A 25,099-nucleotide genomic window follows, 5' to 3' on the forward strand; every position below is an offset into this window, starting at 1 on the left:
AAACAAGTATTTTGCTATCAAAGCACAAGCTAAAGAATTTAAAGAAGCCATAAACATTAGTAAGCCCAACATACAGAACTTGGAGTAAGAAGGCATTTTACACACAAGAGTTTATCAACACAAAACTGTTTAATATTTATTAAATGACACAAAATACCTAGATAACAGACTCACTCTCTGAAAGGACATGTATTTACATTATTTACCAACTTAAGAAAGACTCTCTGTACCCATATCAGACTTATGAAACATAAAAAAGGTTTTGCTGCTTTTTGCATCGAAGGATGCAACGGTGATACATGCCCTGTTTGCAAGTCTGCATAAACTATAAGTTTTTGATGCTGTGAAAAAGCACATTTTCATATTCTGGTAGCTGAGGGAAGAGGCTTCTGAAAAGTAACAGGATTAGTTTTTCCCCCCCACTCCAGACACACTCTCAAGACTGTTATACAAAAAGTATATTACATTTTTGAATGCTGCTGTACTCTTACAATTTTAGTGTAACGTTTCAAAGAAAATGTTCTTCCTACTATATGAGAGCACTAAAAAGAGTGGTATTTGAACATTTTTTTAGATGCACTTTTTTCTTGTTTTAAAAGAAAGCATTAGGGCAAATGATATGTCTAGGAAAAAATGAAAGGCTGACAAAAAAATAAAAAAAAAAAAAGCTGAGACCAAAATATGAAGAACAGCTAAAGCAACTTAACAATTTGCTAGGGTTTTTTTTTTTTTTTTATTAACCATTTACTTTGGCACCTTTGTGTAAACTATAGAACAAAACAACGTTTACAACACATTTGCAATTACAGCATTTAAACAAAATGGTCACTTTTGAAACCAGCCAAGACAAAAAAATAGTCCATTTATGGGTATAAAGATTAAAAAACCTAAAATATATATTTCTAAGAATAAACTGCAATTTCTTATGAACAAGGTGCTATAAACTGCATGCAAGAGTCAAGATTAAAAATGCGTGGCCAAAAAGACAAGCTGTGTTCTAGCCAGATGAGTTGTGGTCCGAGCCCATTTCAGTTTTTTCTTACAGAGATATATATGGCTCAATAAGCAGGCACGTGATCCCAGCAAGAATTTGTGGAGTTGTACGACGACAAATCTTGGCTGCAGCTTTGTCATGAACCAGGAATGAGCCAGACCTTAGCAGAAGAGATGAACAAGTTCTTGGGGAAAACCCATGAGCTACAAGGAGAAGCCTTCTCCCCTCCCCTCGCTCACCCCTCTCCTGGTCTGGCCAGGGTTCTCAAAGTCCATTCTTTGGGTTGCTTTAACTGGATTGAGCTTAGGGTCTGCCTCAGATTGTGAATTCTGATGAGATTTCAGGACATATTCTATATAATATTTTCTGCATTAGACAGGATAAAAATGAAATAAACCTACAGTCCTTTGCAGTTTGACTGAATGTGGCACTTGTGTAATGAGGGAGGGTTTTGCCACAATGGGTGTTCACAGGTGTAGTGGTGTTAGATTTATATGCTACAACAGACTGAATGGAACCAGCTCAATGCATCAACTCCTGTCTCCCAAAGAGTTAAGTCTTATGCTTCTTCTCCATTTCTCTTTAAAAGGAATCTTTTATTGGCTGAAGATACAAAACACATACAAGAAAAGGAACATTGAATGCAAAACACAAGTTTTTTTTTTATGGTAGGAGGCATTCTTTCCTCCCCAGTGGATCTCTATTTGAACTAACACTTGAAAATTTGCAGGAGGAGTCTTCAAGGTTCTTCCCACATAACTCTACTGTCAGTATTTGTCTCACAGAGGCAGGGGTGGCCCTGGATGTCTACCAGTGTCAAGGGGCAAGGCAGATTTTCTGCAGATCACAAAGAGCTGTATGATGGTTAGCTGAGGGTGACTGCAAATAATTTAGTAGGAAAAAACCTACTCAGATTTGTTTCATCTATCAGCTGAGGACTGCATACAAAAGAGCCTGAGAGAAAACATGGCTGGAGAATATATGGAATTAAACAGTAGATAAAAAAAAGCACTAAGGATGGGATGTGTCAGATAGAAAACACACACACACTCTCACACATGCACACCCCTGAATGTGGGATCACAGTGATAGAAGTTAGAGTCAGAGAGAGCTAAGTTACACTGCCACTAAACAAAAGTAACATCTTGCTTTCAAGAGATTTCTGGTATTCCCCAGGACTATCAGTGCCTGAAAGAGGATGAGGTTTTTCATTGTGCTCTGCAACACAGCTGATCATAGGTACAAAGCCTGGCTGGGTAAGGAAGAACTGGTACGTGGAGGAATTCCTTTTCTGCTGACACCTTTTTTTTCCCATATATTCCTGGCACATGCTGCTATAAGCAATAAAAAATGTATTTTGTTGAAACAAAGCTCTACATTCAAGTGACTTACTCTCCCATGTCTTATAAAGATGCAAAGAATGCTCTCTGGTCATCTAAGAAAATATATTTTAGATGCCTTGTAGCAATACTTAACTTACTATATGAGAGGTAGGCTTCTGGGTTCTAGGAGGCCTGCTAGGCTCTAGGGCTGAGTTCTTAAAGCTTTAAGTTAAAGCAATCCAAAGCAGGGCACTCTCAGAAGAGCTGCCCTGTCTAAACCTTGAGGTTAGTTCAAGTTTAGAATGTTGCAAAGCAAAACAAGTATTAAAATCCACTTGCAATTTTTGTTCTTACAGCTTTACCACAATAACAGTGTGGCTTTTCATCTGTTAATAGATTATCTTTATTCTAGAGTATTGCTGCCAAGAGGTGAAGGCCTCCTACCCATGACTAGTAAAAACTGTCACTTCTTCCATTATGGCTGTTTTATGCTTAAAATTCCCAAAGGTGAACACCAAGTCTCATAGGCAAGCCATATAAATCTAATCTGAACTTGTTTTGTTGTAGCAGTTATTTAAGAATGGTGTTTGTATATACAGTATACATGCCCACACTGCAAACTTTATACATCCTTTTATAATGGCACCATTTTGTCTTAATTGCAACCAAGAATATTTTCCATTAGATCAGCAATAAGCATAGCTTGGCTTATTCCCCATTTCCCCCCTCAAGAGAAAAAAAAATCCAAGTGTGGGCATCAACCAAACCAATGGTATGTATAACTGAAATGCATTCTGTACAGTAAATTAAAAGTTTGCATGCAGTTTAAGCATTTTAAAGGCTATTTTCTTATATTAATGAACCTTCTGTTTCCATTTAAAGATGTGAAAGATATCTGTCATGTATCAAGGGACTCCTCTTCAGACCCAGAGACAAATGGAATCAGAAAGACCAGGTACTTTCTTTCAGCTTTCTGCACATCTTACTAAATAACATGCAAAGAGTTCAACAGCATTCTTCTTAAAATGTAAATATTACTCTTTAAATGGGCATGTTAACCACTGAAAGAAGTCCACTCTACTATACTTTTCCATTACACTGCTTTCATTCAATCATCGGTAGTATAAAAAGTCAATTAACGGGATCAAGAGGCTAGTTTATCCACTGGCAACTGTGTAGGACACCAAGTGTGCAGTAAAACAAAGGCCAACATATGTTTATGCAATATAGTTGTACTGATTCGGGTTTTCTTTATCTCTTTCCATGTAGTCCCTGTCAATCAAGGATTCTATTCTCTTCTTAAGGTCAGCAGGCTGTAAAACAAAGCACATGTCAGCATTATTACTTTGCAGTCAATGCTTCTTGGTTCTTTCTTTCCACTTGAGCCAAATATCTATATTGTTTGAGATGGCTGAGGAAAGAGAAATCCCATTTAAAAAAAATTCCTTTAAAGAATCAGAGCTTCTAAAGTCTGCAATGTATAACTGATAGAAGAGAAAGTTACAAAGCTGGCTCATCACCTGCAGCTAAACAGATTTTTACAGGAAGGGAAGATATTTGCTGCTGTTTGAACTGAACTCTAAATAAGTGTAGTTTGTGCATCATGTACCAACATGTTTCTATTTCTGACTTTTAGCCAGTAAAAGTACAAGTTTCATTTCCTCTTGAAGCAAATGAGTTGTGCAATAGTTTTTGTGCCCTGTGATTTTGTTGGGGGAGGAACTTCATAAAAAATGCCTCATGATAACAAGTGAGGAAAATAATTTCAATAATCTGCTGTAATCTTACACAGCCCAACTGCAGTTTATGCAATACTTACAGACCTGCAGGCACTCAACATGGTAATACAATGGAATGAAATGATAGGACCCTTTGTTTTACAATTCCATTGATAGAAAGCACCATATATTTGAATTCCAACAATGCATCACTGTCTGTTTGAAAACCCATTTCCATTTGTACACAATAAGCCAGTCATTTTATATTGCAACTGTGGGCCTCTTCAGCTTTAAGCCATTCAACAATATTTTATTTTTATTCCTATATATGTGTGTATATATATGAACCAGTATAATCCATGCAGAAGAATCACTGTATTCAAAAGCATGAACCAAGTTAAGATTGCAATGCGGAATTAGTTTTGAGATCTGAAGCATTTTCTCCTTTGCCCAAGAATGCCTTGCCAGAACACTACAAACAGTGGAACAGCAGTGTACAAAGAGAGCCAGCTGCTCCCTTACTGCTAACAACTCCAGGGCTGAAATCCTTTGGAAATACATTTTAGTAACAACTGACACTTTAAAAATTCCTGAAAGTGAGTATTTGCCCTTTCTAATACTAAAAAGGTGCATATTTTAGACAGTAGCACTGTTCAACTGAGGCCAGTCCAGGGAAAATAAAAAGAACTGATAGAGGTTTAGAAGTAGAAAAATCAGCACAGCACCTTGACTGGGAATTTCAGCTGGTTGTAGACCTCTGACACGAGCAGGTTGTGACTCAGCGTCTTGCGCATCTTCATGATGCGCACAATGGCGGCATCGATCTGGTACTGCCGGTCCTGGAACACTCTCTCTGTAGTGCTTGCCTGTTCCTCCACCTGAAGGACCCATTTAAAAAAGCTTTAATGAGAACACCAGCACTGTCAAAACAATTCTTTCATCCTCCAAGACAATTCTCAGTGTAAGACAGTGAAATGCCTGCTGTCAAATATCTGACATAAAGCCTTTACAAATATGAAGACTGATTGTCTATTGAAAAACGCACTGGTACTGAGATTTAAAACCTTTGCTCAGATTTTACATTGGATGGCTGTCAGATAAACAAGTCCACAGTGAATTTTCTATGTTCACAAACAGTCAGTAAAGCTCCATGGAATGATAAAGGACAAAAAAAGCATTTCAGAATTGGAACTTCTCTTAGCCTTACTTAGAGACATCCAGCATCACTGGTGTTTTACTACAGAGGCACACATTTAAATCACCACTGTTAGGTATGGGCTGTCATCCAAGTTACACGTGTAACTCTGACAGAGGTATCAGTATGTACATGACAACCAGGAGGAAAAAAGCTTGTATAAGGGCAGGCAACAAACTTCTTAACCCAAGAATCAAAATCCCAAAGATTAAAAAAAATATACCGTTTCTTTCATCTGAATTTGGTTGATTTTTATCCTGAAGAGCTTATGTCTGAAATCATCATTACATGTGAATTTATCACCATCTTCCACATCTTTGCCTTTGGGGCTTTTAGTCAGTACTCTGGCTTTGCCACAAGCCAGAGATTGAAGTGTCCTTCTCAGCTCTCCATCCTCTAAAGCAGAAACAAGTTGTTTAGGTTTTTTAGTAAGAACACTTGGAAGTACTCGGTTGTTTTCGATACCAACCTATCCCAGTGGCTTGCTTTATGTCCTCTAAACTGAACTCCTCTCCTTCATTAAACATGAGCAGCACCAGTGTCTGGAACAGGGAGACCTGAAGTTCTTTTTTGCCCTGTCACAAGGGAAATAAATAGACATCACCAGGCTGTTTTTTCTGGAGGGTGGAGGGAAAGGAATGAGTGGAACGTGAGAAACGAATCACTCTTGCATGTCAGTTATTTCACTATAACAGGGTGTTATTTTATTCACTTGAGAATATGGAAGAATAGAAGTTACTGGTCACTTGTATTTACTATGAAATGCAGCACAAGCTTGAGGCCAGAAGGCTATCCAGTGACAAAACTCACCCAAGATATGCATCAGATGGCTTAAAGCACTGTGTGCTCAAAATTATGATTTGGAAGGCCTTTAAGTCAAAAATCTAACACAAACATTAGTTTAAGAAACACAGTATAAGGAACCATAGAATCTTTGAAACAATCAAGTTTGATAATACTTGTTTTACCATTAACTTTTTCTGAAAATTGTTGTGGTAAGCATTCCTATTTCATGAGAATCTTGTGTCCATAGAAATGCTGAAGGGGAATAACAGTTGTGTTCTTGTACAATCCAGAATTTTTCTGTATTTCAGTAGTGAGAAGCTTGCTGTGAAGATGCTTAATGCTATCAGATGAAGTAAGGCCATTGAAGAAGCATGGCCCCCTTTTTTTTTCTCCCCACTATAAAAATGAAGGCAGTTTTTAATCTGGAGCTAAAACCAGTGGATATTTTCCCCAACAGGGTTTTCTTTCCCCACCAATACAGAAATTGGGTGGGTGTTCTTAGACATCAAAACATCTGTTTCAGAAACTACCAGTATCTGGAAAAGACAGCAGGAGGTTAAAAGTAATTGCAGAAACAGTGTTAAGTTTTCCATCACAGCACAAAAAAGCTTCCCCATATATCCCTAAGGTACAACCCAGACTTGCAATCAACAACACAACAGGAGTAATAGAAACAATAGACTCACCTCCTTAAATTCTGCTTTTAGTACACAGTGTCCTAGTGTTGACTGCCACTGAAGTTTCCTACCACTGTGTTTTCCTAAATAAAAGGTCTTGAAAATCTCCTGCAGTTTTACCATCTAAAGAAAGAAAAATCCCAAAACACTGAAACACAATTTCTACTTTAAAAGCATCTTTCCCTCCTCCACAATCAATTAAGTCTTAAATCAAGGCTTAGAATGATAAAGGGAAAACAAGAAAACAAATTTCATTTTAAAAAGATGGTTCTGCATTTCCTTCTCTATGCATATAGAAAACCAATATGGTCAGTGGATCTCAAGTTGCATTTCTAAAGGCCAATAGTTGTATAACCCATGATGTTTATTACCTCTGGGGGCAGGTGGACCTCCATAGGCACATAGGTTGGCCAGTAACCCATAGTCAGAATATTCACTGTTAGTTCAATGTTGCCAGGGACATTCTGATTTTGCATATACTGCAAAGAGAAACAAAATAAACTGAAATAAAACTATGTTAATTATACATATTTCAGGTAGAACTGAAGAGTTAGAACAGGCATTGCAAGAGCAGAGAAGATAAGTAACCACATGAAGTGTTTGTTGTATACACTTCAAGTTACATACAAGAAAATGAAGGTAAGAACAAGCACTTTTCTGAAGTTCAAAAGGCACTTCCATACGAGAAGAAAACAGCAAATGTAGTGTTTTAGCAGGTTAAGGTGAAGATCTAATTAAGTGTAAATAGAGGAAAGTATGTTAAAAATTGTTTGTAATCAAAATATTACAAAATCACCAGAACTAAACCTGCAGAAACTTCCAAGCCAGGCACCAGAATACAGTGGTGTTAAAAATGTCTTAGAGCTGGTGTTAAAATGTTTTGTAAGTTTACAATTTTGTTATTGCTGTGGATTGTTTGTTTGAAGAAGCTTGTCTCAGTTTTTTTTGCTGAGGAAAAACCTTTAATAAATTCAGTAATATTTCCAAAAGCACAGAGGGGACAGACAGGGCTTTCCCTCAGTACCTGTTTGAATTGTATCATTATGTCTTTTGAAAGCTCCATATCTTTAAACATTCCTTCAAGTTTACTGGTGAAAGCAGCTCCACATTCTATAAAAGAGAAAACGTAAATATTAGAAATTTGTCTGTTTATTTTCAACACCTCAGAGTAGTTATTCTAAGTGCCAGAGTGTACTTCTAAGCAAGATGACCTTTTTCACCAGATTTTCTTACATAAAGACCTAGATTCTAATTCAGGAACAGAATAAAGTTACAAACAAGAAAAAGGAAGATGTTTTGATGTGGTAGCTATTTTTCAACCCAGTTGTTTTTCCTCAAGGACCTGACTGTTCATTCTTTGACTATGGTGGCCACTCCGATGACAATTCTAATTCCTATCAGCTGCCTTTCAAACTGTGTCCTGCTGTGTCCTGATGGCAGAGTTAGATCAAGCTCTAAAAATCTCACCCTTACCACTCAAAGGCTCCATCCAATGAAACAATGAAGACCCGACTAGAGAACAACTAGCAGGCAGTGAAAAACAATTGGAAGTCATCTTTTCTCTGAGCACATCACTGATTTACTCAGCAGGGAACCTCAACTCAATCCCACAGGCCAAGACACACTGTGGCCTTTTAAGTTCCTGAGTTTTGGCTTTTCCTGTTATAATTACAAAACTAAATGCAAATGAATCTCCTCAAAACCCACCAGTCATTCAGGACCTGCACAGAGGCTTTTGCCTTCATGCAAAGGGGAAATATCAACAGTGCTTCTGTGAAAGCTTGTTAAAAAAACTACTTTTAAAAGAAAGCTGATAGAAAGAAATGATAGATAGATATATATTTACCATGTTTGAGTTTGGAAAGCATGGATTTTTCAGCATCTACTGATGCACTCTTCCCAACTAATAGTCTCTTTGCTAGATCTTTTTTATAAAAGGCCTCAAAGACATCTTTTCCTGTAAGAGATGAGATTTGAAAGTGATCACAAAGCACGGCTGGTTTTAAACAAACATCACCTACAGAAGACCCAATTCAAAGCTCAGAAAAACAAAAAGGGCCTTCACATGAAGATTTCAACAGGTTTTGTTATTTGCAATTTGACAGACAAAGTAGTTAAACAGCACTACACCAACAAAACACATCCACAGAGAAGAAACACCGAAAATGCAACCAGACTGCAAAAATAATTTCAAAATACCTTTATGTTACTGGGTAAACAACTGTATCCCCATGAAAAAAACTCCAATACTTACCATATATGAATCTAAATATGATCATAATTTTATCCAGCATTTTTTCAAGTTCTTCATCAGTAGCTTCTTTGTTGCCTGCACGAAGCTTTGAATCTACATATTTAGCTAAAAGAGTGTTGAAGAATAGGGTTTAGCACATGCTTAATATCACAGCGAAACAAAAATCTCTAAATCTAATATTATGAAATCTTGAAAATGGAAAGGATCCTGAAATCACTTTCTATTGGCCTCATAACAGCTCCCTTGATACATTTCATAGAGGTTATAAAGTTATACAAACATTATAACCTAGTATCTTTTTTCAGATAAGCAATGACTGCATCTGAACTAAAAAATATTTTGCCTATGAAAAAAAAATCTTGGTTTATGTTGTGATCTCAAAGTAAAGTCACTGCTGTTGCAGATTGACATGGCTGTAATAGAAGCAAAAAGATCAGATAAAAATATGTAAATCAGTTATTTAAATGTGTTGACTATACTACTGAATTTCTCTAGCATGTCACTACTTTGTTTTAATTTCCAGTTTCAATCAAACTAGATTGTTTGTTTCAATTTCAAATGGGCTGCTAAGCACATTACAGTTAGGGAATTAATACAAAAAAAGAGGGCAGAAACCATCACTCCACAAGCCTAACAGCACAACCAGTTGCAAAGCAGGTATTATTCACTGTGGGGGGAAATGATTCCAAAGTGCAGAGTACCAGGCATGTAAGTAACATCTGTAAGTAACATTCTTTGCAAACCAGAGACTCTGTCCCCACACCAGGAGAGGTTCAGGACATCCTCAGTTCTCTTCCCTTTCACATATTAAACCCCTAACAGTCCTGTGCACACATGCTGGTGGCACAGTTATGTAAGCTTCTGAAAAATTCTAATTATTAGCAGTATTCTCATGTTTGGACACCAGCCAATTGCTGGATGCCCAAATTCTGATGTTCTGCACTTTTTATAGCCTATCCAGTTAAGTGATGACCAGTTTGATTTTAATGTTTGATGCTACCCTTCCAAACAATTCCCTTGCATCAGGTGGCACAGCAAATCCCCAGGCTGTTGCACACTGTGCATGTATTAACACAATTCCAGCATATCCCATCTAAGTGCATCAGCAATGCAGCACCCAAATTCTCACATGAAAGAAATTGAAGAAAAATACCTATGAGTTCAGCTGGCTTATTTGGTCTTTTGTTAATGAATGTTTCAAAGGCTTCTTTCATGGCATTTACAAACTTCTCATTCTTGAGAAAACAAACATCAATAATATGGTCGACTTTGTCTTTAAAATCAAGAAGTTCTTGGACCATGGTTTTGTCTTTTTCAGGATTAATTACTATGGTGCTACCAAATGCCTGCAAAATAAAACATATCTTTCAATTAGCCTGAATAATTAATTTAAATGACAAGACTTCTAAAATCTTAAGTTACCTTTGTCTTGTTTCTGGCACTCATTAGTTCCAGTAACAACAGAAGTATTACTATATTAGGTATTACTGTATTATGAAGTATTTACTATATAAATCAGCCCTAGGCCTTGCATATTGATTCAAAACCAACTGATGAAAAAATGAATGGATTCAGAACTTCTGTCTAAAGGCATGAAGTTTTGCATGACAAAATTAACACACCCTTTTTAATCATCTATATCCTCAGGTTTTACACAGGTAATGCTCCCAATAAATGAGGTTTTATTTAATAGTACTCTTCCTTCACAACAACCATATTTCCCGTGACATTTTTACTGAGAAAAAATGAATCATCCTAACTGATATTCAAGTACTTTTTGAACCTCAGCTGGTTGGTAACTTGAACAACCACTCATTCTCACAAGAAATTTTATTAGGAAGAAGACAAACATTCTGTCATTACCCAAAAAACTACTGAAGAAATATGGCTGTCTCACAAAATAACTAAAAGCAAGATTATAAAATCCAAATGTATTTGGAATTCAATCATTCACTGTTTTCTTCAATAGAGCTAGAACAGTTACTGTACCCTTCCTGGGATGTTTCAAAAGCTCTCTATTAAATACATGTCTATAAGCAAGTATCTTCAAATTTTAGAAAAATGCAATAGTTTACAGAGAGGACTCAAGTATCTGTGTATAAACCCCACTGATACAACGGTGGTATCTGTTCCAGAGCTCTAGAACAGTACCTTTATGTATTCAATCCAGTGCTGCAAGAGAACCTGTACTCCACCTCTCACACGACTGAATAACTGATACAGAAGAGACAGGTCTTGAATGCGGTTTTCATCAAGAAGGTGATTTAGACCTGCAAATGGGAGAATTTTAACAGAAATTAAAACCAGAGTAATCCAAAGAAAGCACAGCTTATTACTACAGTGAGGCCTCTTCAAAACTAATATTTTTTATCAAGCCATTAGTGGTGGTGGTTTTTGGGTTTTTATTTTATTTTAAAGTACCTAAAGTACCTAATTTAAAGTACCTAATTTAAAATATCTGGCTGAAATCTTAAAATTCTTATTATTGCACATGACTTTATTGCACTTAGGATAAATGTACTTTATATAACAACCTTATCACTACATCTTTGCTTACTGCTTTACTATTCCCTAAAGATTTGAAAAGTTTACACTGTACTGATGAGCAGGAAAAGTTCCTTGGCAAGACAGCTCTGAGTCTAAACGCCAGCTGTAAAACAAATCTTGCAGATGCTTGAAGGCAATCAGCTTCAAGAAACCTTCGCTTTTTAATTTTCTGGAGAAGGTCTGATGCTCTACAGCAAGGTTCTAATAAAGTAGATAGGTAAACATTGATACTCCACTCAATGAAGAGTTTGTTGCACATGTGCAGGAAGATGCTCACAGACCTGTTTCATTCAGAATCTGACTACTAAGGACCTGATTGTTTATTATTCAACTCTTGCTGCATCTGTTTCTATTTCCAGATTATCTCTGAGATCACCAGAGGGTCACTTGACTCCACAGAGACTACTGTAGAACTGAGGCAATGTATTCCACAGCTCAAATTATACTACATTTTTAAAACAAGCTGCTTTTTGTCAGCAGCAAGTACTCAGTATCTCCCTTTTCTGTTACAGCCATAATTCAAAGTGTACTCCTTTCTTTACCTCCAAGTCTTCAAAATGCCACTTAACATATTGAGCTTGAGTCTTCTGTTCTAATTTTCCTTTTGCTTTGCTGTGTTATCAGAAGACAGCACAGTGTCCCCTTATCTCCAACCAGGAGAATGGCCAGTGCTATTTTGGGCACTGAGGAGCAAAGGGAGTTAAGGAATGATGCAGCTTGTCCTCCCCCAGCACCCATCGCTTTCTTTCAGCACAGGAGCTGAAAGCCCCCAAGCAGAAATTAGAAACATTGCTATAAAGAAGAAAGATTACCTTTCTGAAGAATGGCTGTTAAATGTTCACCTAGAAGTTGCTTTTCTACAGTAGCAATTAGTGGCTTCCTATAGAAGAAATGTTTAGAATTACTTTTCCTTTTTCCATTACTGACAGTTTTAAATCCTTCTTTTGAGATTATGTTAATTACATGATCATTGGGAATGATCTAATTATTGGTCAAAGACCTAAAATGATTATACACATATTTATCTTTTTTCTCCCTAGTAAACAATTTTTTTTCTGTTTGCTGACTGATGATTTTAATTCACACAATAAGCCTGCTGTACATGACCTGTAGGCAGCTGGACAATGATTCCATCAGTTAAGAAGCTGGGGAGAATTCATAAAATAATATGCCTAATGCTGTGTTGTGGGAAGATGTTCATGTCTTGGGAGACAAACCAGGGACAGTCAAGAGGTATTAAAACAAAACAGGGAATTGGCCACTAATACTGGTGTGGAAGAAGAAAGCCACTGAACAAATGAAATGCTTTTAACAGCTGAAAGAGGAAGGAAATCAAAACATATGACAGTAGCAATAAAGCACCTCTCTCTCAGAAAGGTTTTGATATCCGTGACCTACATTTTCTCTCAGACACAACAGCTGTAGCTTTATGTTAGGAGGCCTCCACTGGACTGTGTTGGAGGAAATCCTGCCTCAAAGTAGGAAAGATTGGAGAATGACATTATTTAATAATTTCCCAGACTCCACATGCAAATATTTTTTACAAATATTCAGAGGCTTTAGCTTAAGAATATTCTATGCCAAGTCTTATCATTTTCAGGTAGGACAACAGTTGACTAATTACACTTCACACTACACTCTTTCTCTTCAGGAAAGAGCCATCTGGGCTGGGAGAGGCAGCCTATTCTTCTTCAAGCAAATACTTAATGTTTATGCCAAAATAACAGTGACTTAGAAGGAGAAAAGGCTATTAGCTGTGTGAGCCAAGACAGTGCTTCATTGTAAACATGGAACCGTGGGAAGTGAAAAGCATTTGATGGTCAGTCAATAACAGATATAAACTGCAGCTACTTAAATGGCCCTCAACAGAAGAGGAGCCAAACAGCTCATACCACCAGGCAAAGGGAGATTGCACTTACTGTGTGCTCTGATCTAAGTAAGTGATAATTCTGTCTGCTTCTTCTTCCAAGCGCTTGTTGACATGGTGAAGATATTCTGGAACCTGAAAATGCCAGAGTAGTTTTGTATGTTAAAGAAAACAAGCAAAAAGAAGGGAAAAAGAAAGACAGTACTGGTCTGACAGAAGTAGCAACTTCAGTTTTAATCAAAAATCACTAGCACTGTGACTGAAGGCAACTGCACGTGCATTTCCTTTTTCAGAACACTATAAAACAAAGGTCCCATTACTGCCTTGTACACTAAGGCAGCAGAGTATTTCTGCTCCCTGACACTGCTTTGACAATAGGCCCAACAAACACTGTAAACATCCCAAATACCTCTCGTTCCTGCATAAGCCTCTGTCCCTCTGCTGCATACAGGCGATTGGTCTCTTCCAAGAATCTATGTTCAAAAGAGTCCTGATAAATCTGGGGAGACAACACGACAGCAACCCAAGGTAAATTTTACTGAGCACCAAGTAAGAATTTGAGCTATTGACTGGTTTAAAGGTGAAACAGGTTTACTCACCTGCAAGTCAGAAAGCATGCTCAGAAGGCTTCGCAGTAAACTCCTGTCGATAGCCTCACCATTTCTTTCCCTCTCAATCAGCAGCAGAATGCCATCAATAGTTTTGTTCTGAACCTTCTGATCACTGATTATATGAGTTCTGAACAATTCTAGTCCCATATCCCTACAAATGAATATGGTCACTCTTAGGAAAAGCCAGGCCCTCCATCAATCTCTTGCAAAGTAATTCAGGTACCAAAGAACAGTAAGGCATATACTAATTAGTAATAATAAGAGGAGCAGAAGTTGAAGCCCAAAAGAGCATATCTTGCTTTTATTTTAAGTAACTCTATCCAAATTGAACTACTGTGCCTGCTAAGGCATTTACCGGGCACCCCAAACCCTTGCATTTCAGTTGTTGACCAGACCCTTTCCATTAACTGTGCAAACTGGAGGCTGATATCTACTTCACTGAAATTTGGGATCAGAGCTATTCTAGAACAATCCTGTAATTTATAGCAAATAAATTAAAAGTCTTCCTTTGCAACAAGCATGGTCATGCAATCACCATGTAATTTAAAGGTCATTATGAGGTTTATGTTAAAAAAAATCCATCTGAAAATCAGCAAGATTTAAGCAGTAGTTGAAAATATCCCAAATAATTTTATTTCTGCACCCCCAAATAATTTAATTCTTTGTGCCCTTACCAAATAGATGGCAGCATTGAATTCTGAAGGACATAAGTTCGATCCAAGAACAGAAAGATACTTCTAATCATAATCTGTCACGAGAAGGAATAAAACAGCCACAATCATTTTACTCTTGAAACTGAAGAACAACACCAATTATGCTCAAAAAGAAATCCCACCAATTGGTTTCAGGCGGTTCTTTCTTGGACACTGCTGATTTATTTAACATCTGCCAACCCCTGCAAGGTGATCAATGTGACACTTTGCATATTTCTGTATTACAGAACAGCCCCTTTAAAATAGGTATAAAGGAGAAAGGTTTGCATAAAACTGACAATGAGGAGTTAGGGATGTCTATGTGTCCAAGATCAGACCCATATGTCAAGAAACACACTACAGGCAAGTTATTTTCAATGCTTGATTTCTAGCAAACTAGATACAGCTGTATATCACAAAGAAACCTTGCATAAATTTAAGACATTTCAGAAGTTTGAAAAAAAAAAAAATCAAAGTTGAGCAAAACAGTCTGACAAAGAAACTGGTTTTCCTTAAAAAGAAAAACTTACCATTTGTCTGCAGTGATCTTGCCAACATTTGTCTATTTTCTTTAGAAAAAGGACACTATCCAATGAATCCATGAAGAAATCATTAAGAAAATCATGATTAATAGATGGTGTAAACAATGAAATTAACCAACTTATTATTTTTTAAAGACACTTAGCAGGGAGGACAACAAACTCACCTACTTTCAGAAAGAACTACCAGGTAATTCCTTGCAACACATTTATTTTTATATTTTAATGAGAGTCTTTGTGTTAACAATCAGAAATCAAAGTTATCTGAACAAATAAAAAAATTATCTAAATAATTTTGAATATTTTGTTTAATCCCCATCCCTGGGGAATGGAACAAACATACATATCCCCATATCTCAAAAACGAACAATACTCAATACACGTAAGACCCTACCACTACACTGTAATTTCAGCTGATGTTAAGAGTTAACCTTAAGAAATAAATTCTGTCCTTCAAATTTATCTTTTATTCAGTTCACTGCATAGTTCTGATACTAATTAATATCCACTTAACAGGATGTCAACCTGATGCAACTCCAAACTTCTGAAAATTAAACATCCTGATCCTCAGAACCTGATATGCTGCCAGATCACCCTTATTTTTCCAAAAAAACCCAACAGCTATTTGTTAGAAGACTTTTGATTTTATCTAAGTTTGGCAAGTTCAATATAAAAAAACCTGACATGATACAGCCAATAAAGACTTTTAAGCCTTGCTGCAAATCCAACACAGATTTCTGTAAGATGTCAAAGTGTTTCAGAAATACTAGTGAAAATTTGTAAGAAATTTCTCAGTGGTTACATACATAAAGAAACAAGTAGTGTTCTCCTAGCTCCCACAAATAAAGAAAAGCAAAACCAATCACACAAAACCGAAGAATTTAGATTATCATGGCCTAATGTCATGAACTAGTCAAAGAAATCCATCACTATATCCTTGCAGGTAAAACAATTTTGGCTTGTCAACAGCTAAGAAAAGGATATTCTCTGAATTGGTGAATTTGTGCTTTAATGTGGTCTTCACAGATCTGCCTCAATTGTTTGTACAAATTTGCAGAGATCTTGTAGGAGCAGAGATTTTCAACAGCCTGAAGTAAAGAGAAAGAGAAACAAACAAATCTTGCTATATTCTTTCATGTGGTTTTACAAGAAAGGAGGACATCCCTTCCCAGACAAGAATTCTGCTTCTCACAGCTTTTAACACAGTTAACTACTGCATGCAAACACCAGAGACAGACATGGCACTGCAATGTAACAGGAGATAAAGGCAGGCTCTGCCCTGAACAGCTCACAGACCATCAATTTAGCTGGAGTGTCAGTCTTTCACATGGAACTGCAGGACTGGCATCTCTCAAATCAAGGATGGTACTTTAATATCTTCCAGTAGCTTGCTGGGCTTCAAACCTCAAAACAGTCACTTAAGGTATTAATTTTATTAACTGCTGTGCTCTGCAAGTCACACTGATATTAGTGGAAAAGCACTGCCAGATTAATTTCCTTTTGCAGTCCTTTCCTTGATTAAGCTTCCCTCATCCCCAAAAGTACACATATATACATATGTTATCTATCTTATCTATCCATCCACCAACTCCCTGCCTGAACAAGTTTAATTATAATCCTGAATATTAGTAGCATGACTACATTTACAGTGACAATCCCAGAATTCTAGATCTCATCAAGTATTAGAAGAATTACCGCTGTGCTCACAGTAAGAAGTGAAAAGAAGTTTAACGGGGCCATGTCTTGGAGACTGATCAAGAAAACAATAATTCTTAAGTCCATTAGTGTATCTCAAGACCTCTAAAATTCAAACCCATTGTCCAGAATTCAAAAGCAACTAAAAAACTTTAACTCTTTGCAGGCTGATGAAAGACACAGTAAAGGATTATTCTGTAAAACACCTGTAGAAGATAGAGGAAAAACATATGTGATTTTCAATCAATGCTTTGTGCCATTATTTACTTATTGGAAAAGATTTCAGTTGCTAGTATGACCAACTCCTTGGGGAAAAAAAAGGACTGGAAGGTCAAGTTTGTTCCCCAGCACCTGCAGGCAGCCATGGAGGGACTGCATAGCTCAGAAGTGCACAGAGCAGATTTATGCCATTACCCCAGAATATTTCCCAACAGTCCAAATGGAAGCAGACAGTGAGCAGTCACCACTAAAACCACAGCAACAATCAAAATAGCTAGACAAGAGTTCTTGGGTTCATCCCAGGATATCAACAGGAATCATTCTGAGTGCAACTGCACTACATCTAATACTGGCTCTAGCACACAGAGGAGTGAAAAAAACCCCAACCAAACACAAAACCAAACCGTCATGAAAACCAAAACCCCACAACAAAACCATCCCACACAGTAACTACAAAACTCCCCAAACCTGCATGAGCTTAGTGTCAGAAGTAAACAGGTATAGCAAGAGAGTGAAAGTGCCAATTAACCAAAACAGGTCTGAATGAAGACTGTAAGGAAAGCCAAAATTATCACCCAAGTATACATATCATTGTATTTGGAAATAGCAACAGGTTTGACTCAGCCTCAACACTTAAGAAACACCAAACACAGAATAAAGTGATAGGAAAATGTGTTCTATAGTTCACTGCTCAAAGGAGGTTATGAGCCCTGCTCAACTCTATTCTGCTATTGAATATAACCTGATACTTAATTCAGTAGAACAAGGGGATGGAAAACACTGAGCTTGAAGAGCCTGATTTGAACTTCAGTAAGTGCCATCTTCCTAGGCTTCTTAATTTCTTCCACTTTGGAGAAACCAACAGAGAGCTGGGAAGGTAAATGCTTTGGATGGAGCTTGCCTGTCACCTGCAGAACCAGCACTTCTCTGGCTTCAACCCAGCAACTCAGGACACCAGCAGCCTCTGTCCTGGACTTCTGGTCACCTCATCCCAACACTGTTACTAACTGCTGCCTGTCAAACAAGTACTGCTGCTCTAAATCCTTAAAAGAATTATCTTCTGCACTGTAGATGGACAAATGCATACAATTAACTCTTGAGTGAAATAAGCATGTATTAACATGCATCGACTTTTATGGAGTGTTCATATAAAGCTGAACATTGACATTTGTCTATCAGAAATTCCAAAGTGTTAAACATGTCTGCTATGATTGGGTGTTTTTAAAGTACAAACCTTCCACATCATTGTGGATGACATACACAGAAATGCTTTAATTTTTAAGAGATTAACCCCCGACTACAATATTATGATTTGCTTAATTCCTAGTACCAGAAAATACTGATTGTATCTAAATTGTATCAACATCAATACATGTGAAAATGTTAGGGCCTCTAGTTCACAAATTAACTTGATCTGAATTAGTGGAAAAAATGTTTCTGTTCAGGGAATCTGTGCCCTAATGATGGAGAGAAAATTTGAAGAGCCCTACTTCCTTTGTGTAACACATGCAGTTAGATGTGGTTTTCTCTTTGTGGTTTTTTTTTTTTTTTTTTTTTTTTTTTTGGTTGTTTGTTTCCCCCCTTTTAACTGCAGCATCCACACCTGGGTTTGTTGGGTTTGTGTGGTAAGGAAAAAGAACTGAACACAACTCTGATGAGAGAAAATCAGAACTTTCCTGAAGTACTTGAATCTGATTGATTTTTAAAAAATAACTATGTATCAGGTATCAAAGATCTAGATCTCTACTTTCAGGTACTAATATACGGAAAATTATTCTATGAAAGAAGCATTAAAGTCTGTAGCACTTCAGCTACTCAAGAATGGGAATCATTCTGTTTGCTGAGGAAGAACAAAGCAAGTATGAACTTTGGGTCCTGAAGAGAAATAAAGCTTCGAAATGTTTGTCCAGTGAGATTTTTCTAGCACTGACAAGAGTTAAACCAAAAGCAAGAAGTTTAACTCTATTAAACAAAAAAAGAATTATCCTCTTTTGAGGTGTGCAGCAGAACTTTTGCAGACTCTTTTATAATTCCCCTCTATGTTGGATAATGGTGTCTGCCAAGGCATATTTGGGATCAGATCCTTTTACCAAGCAGCTGTTCAGAAATGACATTAGTTTAGTTAGCATCTAAAAACACTAGTGATTCCTATTACTATTTTTAAATCAAGACATTTATTTTTAGATTTATATTAAAAAAATCATACTTCATTGCACTCTATTTCACTGAGAAGTACCTAAGTAATAATAACAATGTTGAAACACTGAGATTTAAAACAAAAAAGGTTATTTTTTGTTTTCTGATCACAAGCAATATTAAATTAAGTTTGTGGTAAGATTGAGTAAAAATTTAAGCAACACTGTTAAACAGATGCAAGTATTTCAATAGAACTCTATTTTTTAACAATTTTGGATAGCCTTCAAGCACTTAATTAACAGTTACTTGCAGCATTAGTCTAGAGTAAGTAATTTACAATACCACCCAGTACAACTGGTTGTAATTTGCTATCACTTCCACCAAGTTTTGCAAAAATAACAATACTATCTATTATTCTGACAAACTGTTAAAAACCAGTATTTTTAGTTAATTAATTGAACATTTCAAAAGACTTTAGTGATCTTAGGAATGCTGTGGACTGAGGAACAGCAATTAATTCTTCCTTAAATCTGTCCCCAAGCCTTGTACAAACAGGATTTTTTCCTCATATACAAATGCAGCTTTTGTTGAAAAAGGGAGCGCAGGGGAAGAAGAGACACTAAAAAGCAGTGGTGAGAAGGCTATATACACACACAGAGGAAAAATTAAACAACTAACCAGGTAATAAAGGCTTTAGAAGCAGAGTAAAAAGTTAAAGTGCTTCTTAATACCCAGCTAAAGCAGCACCACTGCTGTGCTGCTCAAACTGCAAGTGACGTTAGTAGGGAAAAGGTAAATGGGGGAAATCTCCCCAGCACACTCAGCTGAAAAAGCAGAAGTGGAGCTTATAAAAAAACATTAGGAAATGCAGTTCAATCTGATCACTTCCTAAAGTATTTAAGAAAACACAATCGGAGCTGTTGCTGGCAATAAAGTTGGATTCTCAATTGTTAGAACAAATGCTGCAATGCCTGAAAATTACAATCAAACCAAAATAATACAATTCATGAAGGAAAAATGCTGTTCTATTTACCTACTAAAAGCCAATAGAAAGTTCCAGGTTTTAAGTGATTTGTGATTTTAAGTGTTCTTTTTTTCAAGATACTTGATCTTGAACAGATCCCTCTGAACAAAAAATGTAATATAGCTCCTTGACTTAATTAATTCTCATCAAATGCTGCAAGGGAAACCATACCTTGGGTTTTGTTGAGGCAAGTAAAATAAAACATGAGTTCAATGCTAGGTCTTGTGAAATTTTAACTCACTATTGAAAAATGAAGAAACTATTTAGTGACAAGTTTTTCAATTACAAAAGCAGCTATCAAGCAAAATGCCATATTCTTATCACCATATCAAGTGTTTTAAGCAAAGAAGTCTGAGAACAAAACAGAAAAGCCCTAACCCATTACTTTTACTTATTGCACTTACCTGATAGAGCTCTTCTAAATTGTACTTAATTGAAGTACTGTTCTGGATAGCTTCTACAGCTTCTTTCAGTTTTTGCCAGGTTTCATCTGTGTAGTTTTCAGGCAATTTGGGTTTATCTTTAAAATAAATGATAAAAAGTTTGAGAATGTATTTAGATAAAGCAGAACCTTTTACAGAAATGCAAAGGATGCAGCTTTGAGGGGAAAGAGGTATGGGCTGATGGTCCAGCTTTTAATTTATACTTACATGGAAAGAAAGCATTTGTGTAAAAGCAGTATCTTATTCACATTTGAAAGAGTAACATATTGAAGAAATTCAGCATTGCTCTTCATATATACACCACAGCACTTGTAGCTCAGACAGTACCTGTGGTTTACGAAAATCACAATCCTGTGCCTGAGTATCTCAAGGAGGGCTAAAAGCAGCAAGAATGATCTATACCTTCCTTATACTCTCATTATCAGGACAGCAGAGCCAAAAATTAGGGAACATAAAAGGCAAAAATGATGCATTAAAAGATGCAGAAAGGTTGTGTGTATCTCAGTTTTTAATTTACTACTCATTAATTTGACTCTATATTAACAGTTGGAAAGAACTCCTCAAGAAACACTCATGGAAACACTGTAATTATCGTACAGGCTTTATGGTCCCAAAGAAAACCTTCCAATTTTAAAGGAATCCATTTATGTCTCTCTTGGGTTTGGCCAGTGGATATTTTTTAGAGTTAAGACTCTTTTAATGTTCAAACAGCTCCAGATCTGACCCTCTCCATTATTTTTTTCTAGCTCTTTTCTAGAGATGCCCCTGCTCTGCAGCACCTTCAGCAAGACCACAGCATTTACAACCTGCTGAGATATTCCCCAAGTCACATCCTCAGAATATAAGAACTAGTCAAAAATTTTCTATTCCTGTAACTACCTAAAGTGACCTTTTTTGTTCTAATAAGGACATTCCTAAATGGAGAAGACAGAAGAAGAAAATCTGAGGAGGAAGATGACACATGCATATTCATGCTACCAACAGGTGAAACTGGCCCAGAGTTTATACTCTATTAAAATTGACTTTTACACACCTGAAAGTAAAAAACAAATTTTAAAGCTTGATGATTTCCTTAGAAATAACTAACAGAGAGAAGTAATTATTTTGCTCTTCCAAGCATTTCCCTACAATATTGGCAATATCCCAGCATTAGCTGCCTGATCTGGATCTAGAAAGAACTGGCTATGGACTTGCCTATTTTTATTAGCAACTCCTGACTATGCTGCTCAACAGGCAACACCGAGGTTATGGATTTTAAGAAGCTATTTAAGTGGTAAAGGATGCTACTGCTATCACACTAAGACAAAAATCTTAAGATCATTATTCAGTTTAGAATCTGAGAGTAAATAAAAAGCAAGGCTGCCAGAAAACCAAGACACCCTTTTTAAACTAGATTCAAATACCAATTCATAAGCAGTGATGATCACAGCACCATGCAATCCATGACATTTAACAGGTATTTTAAAGGTGAGAAGTTAACTTCCCTTAAAGACAACAATGCACAAGCAACTGAAGAGCAGCCTATAATGCATCACAGGTTTGTATTTTAAAATAATCAGTCAAATTAAATGATGATGCTTTGATGGGCAGAGAACATTTTTGAGAATTGGAACCTTAAAGCAAAGAGTTTCACTGTGATCATGAATTCCTGCAAAACATTACAGTGGGTCCTAATCCTTACCTAATGCAGTATGTCTACAGAACATTTCTGTCAATTGTGTATTTAGAAATTAATTTTAATTTCGGTAATATCTTTTACCCCTCCACAACCAAAACATATGAGGAGAAAGAAACAATCCAGGAAAGCAAGGCAGTGGACTACTATGGAAAACAGCAAGCAGGAAATGAAAAAAGCCCATGACAGCCTCATCTTTATAGGGAAAAAAATGGCAGCATTTTAGCTAAGCTTTCTGCCTACCTATTTGTATTTTTATTTACTAGAAAATGAAGCAGCATCACATCAGAGAAGTTTAATTTCTCTACCCTGATCTCTAGTAACACTGCTCAAAAATCTCAAACACATGTTTGGAGAGAATTTATAAAATAATGTAAACTTGTAAAGTAAGAGTAAGCTAAGACAAAGAAAAGATACTACAATTAAAAATTACAGTGAGGACATTACAAGGAAAAACTCTGCAAAAATTTGAACTACCTAATCTAAAGGCAAGCGGGGAAACCAGAAAGGAAATCCACCATAATAGCCCGATAATCACCTTAGTTTCAGCATTTAAAACTAAGCACAGGCAGATTATCCTATAAACGACAACAGGGATAGAGACAAGGCATGCAGATTCAAGGCCAATGGAAAAAAAAAATCCACATTCTGTGCAAAGACTTATCATAAACTGGGCTAAAATATACACTAAGCTCTGAATCAGGATTACTAGAAAAGAGGTAACAAACGTTAAAAGTTTAAACAAAGGCGATTTACACACTTAGGCAGTAAAACCTTACACCTAACATGCAAATTAAGGCCTTCTCAAGAGACAGAGTGAAGGGAGTCTGAAAAATAATTCCAAGCAGCAAAGTGTAGCCCAGGATGTGTACATGACCAGGCAAGCACACATCAGAAATCACGATCCCCCTTTACATAAGTATAGAAATGTTCACCACAGAAAAGCAATTCCCACAAAACCTGGGGCTATTTGAAAGGAACCGGTTTTCAGGCTGAAAACAAAACACAAAGTCGAGTGTCAGATCCCCACAGGTTGTGACAAATTATGGCCTGTTACCTTTAAAGTTCTTGATCACTAATTTCTTGGCAGAGCCAGGTTTACTGTTGGCGAAACTGGAAACAGTAGAGGAGGCAGCTTTGGTCAGGCCATTTGCATGGTGCCCCACAGCCACTGACGAAATTAAAAGGCTTTTATTTTTAAGCTGTTGCTGGTGCTGCTGCTGAGAAGAGGCAGCAGGAGAGGAGGAGGAAGAAGACTCTTCAGCCATCTTCACATCGAGTCCAATAAAATCCACGGAGTCCTCAAAGCGCAGCTTCTTCTGGAGGTGATGGTTGGAGGAAGCAACCCCTGAGGAGGAGCACGAGGAAGTGGTGATGACAGAGGAAGATGATGAGGAGGTGTTTTTGGAAGGAGAAGAGGTGCAGGAGGAAATGGAATCAAATTCTTCTTTTTCGGAATTACTGTTGCTGCTGTTATTTAACTTTCTCTTCTTGCAGGAGGAGCTGCTGCTAGTGTTACCATCAGTGGCAGGTCTGACCTCCTGGGCTGCAGCTGGGGGGTTGGGGGAAGAGAAACCTGTGGGAAACATGAACACACAGAAGTGAACAGGCTGAGGGGCATCAAATCCTTGTGGTGTGAGAAAGAGAGGGGGAGAGTTTTAGAGTCAGTCTCTGTTTGCTGTCTTGGGGGGGGGGGTCTTTCAACTCCTCCTTCTCATCAGCGGAGTCCTTCCGTATTCCTTCTATTTCGCGTTCTTCTTTACTTTATCTCCTCTTCCCCTTTTCTTTATTACTTTGGTTCTTCTCGTAGTTGGCCGCTGCCTTTCTGCTTTTACTCCCTTCCCAGCGGAGCGCTTCCGTTCCGGCCTCTGGCCGCCCACCAGCTCCTTTCAATTCTCCTCTCCAGCCGCAGAATTCCCCACGGAAAGCTGCCCGCTCCGCCGGCTTCTCCTTGCGCTCCCCTCCTGCTCCGGCCGCCTCGTCTCCGCCGAGCAGCAGCGGGGAGGGCTGAGCGCGGCTCTCTCTCGCCTCGGCTCCAGCCCGTCGCCCCACACGCCTCCCGCTCCGCCCCGCGGCCGCTCCGCTCGGGCCCCGCTCCCCCCTCTCCGCCTGTGCCCGCGCTCCCTGAGGGGGGACGGCCCGGCCGGGTTGTTATTGTCACTGCACGGCAGAGGGAGCGCAAAAATGGCGGCGCATCCGCCCGCCGTGCATGACGGGGCGCGGCGCACGGAAGCGCTGCCGGGAAGCGCTGGGACCGCCCCGGGATCCTCCCCGAGACCCGCCCCGGCCCCGCCGGCGCCCTCGGCCCCACCGGAACTGATCGTGGCTCGGTGCGCCCCGTGCCGGCGTGCGGCCTCCCCCTGGGGCGGGAGCGCGGGGCCGGGAAGTTCCGCACCGGAGAGGTCCGCCCCGGGGTCCCGCCCTGCCTCACCCGTCCCGTCCCGTATCCGCCTCAGGCTCGCCGCAGGCTCCAGCCGCCCTCCGGGCGGTGCACGGCGGCGTTCGCGGGAGCTCGTTCCCCCAGAGCCTGCGGCCTAGGCCGAGGCCTATTAGCTTGGTCTTAGAAATGATTTTTCTTACACTTATTTATAAACAGTAATTTCGCGTCAGCTTTTTGATATGATTTTAATACATACGGACTTGCACTGGACTACAGCCTATGGTTTGCTTTTGTTTTGTTTAATTATTTTGTTGCTTTTAGAAAC

General features: G+C 38.1%; 1 protein-coding gene and 1 long non-coding RNA gene across 2 annotated transcripts in view; one reads left to right on the forward strand and one right to left on the reverse strand.

Annotated features, from left to right (window-relative positions):
- The window catches only part of LOC127059622 (uncharacterized), a 28,226-nt gene extending 4,787 nt beyond the window's left edge, over nucleotides 1–23,439 (forward strand). The window contains exon 3 of the long non-coding RNA XR_007777628.1: nucleotides 21,466–23,439. This is a non-coding gene — a long non-coding RNA (uncharacterized LOC127059622). The remainder of the gene's footprint in view (nucleotides 1–21,465) is intronic.
- Nucleotides 111–24,587, reverse strand: CUL4B (cullin 4B). Its single transcript, XM_009090362.4, has 20 exons — nucleotides 23,452–24,587; nucleotides 20,681–20,796; nucleotides 16,187–16,290; nucleotides 15,194–15,263; nucleotides 14,646–14,719; nucleotides 13,960–14,122; nucleotides 13,770–13,859; nucleotides 13,413–13,495; nucleotides 12,306–12,373; nucleotides 11,098–11,216; nucleotides 10,100–10,292; nucleotides 8,947–9,051; nucleotides 8,539–8,649; nucleotides 7,717–7,802; nucleotides 7,064–7,171; nucleotides 6,702–6,815; nucleotides 5,699–5,804; nucleotides 5,453–5,625; nucleotides 4,760–4,912; nucleotides 111–3,629 (listed from the first exon to the last, which is right to left on the reverse strand). Exons 1-20 carry the CDS (start codon nucleotides 23,981–23,983, stop codon nucleotides 3,534–3,536), a joined length of 2,664 nt encoding a protein of 887 aa, XP_009088610.1. The 5' UTR covers nucleotides 23,984–24,587; the 3' UTR covers nucleotides 111–3,533.
- Between the last annotated feature and the right edge of the window lie 512 nt (nucleotides 24,588–25,099).

The sequence above is a fragment of the Serinus canaria genome, chromosome 4A, assembly GCF_022539315.1.
Source record: "Serinus canaria isolate serCan28SL12 chromosome 4A, serCan2020, whole genome shotgun sequence".
Taxonomy (NCBI): Eukaryota; Metazoa; Chordata; class Aves; order Passeriformes; family Fringillidae; genus Serinus; species Serinus canaria.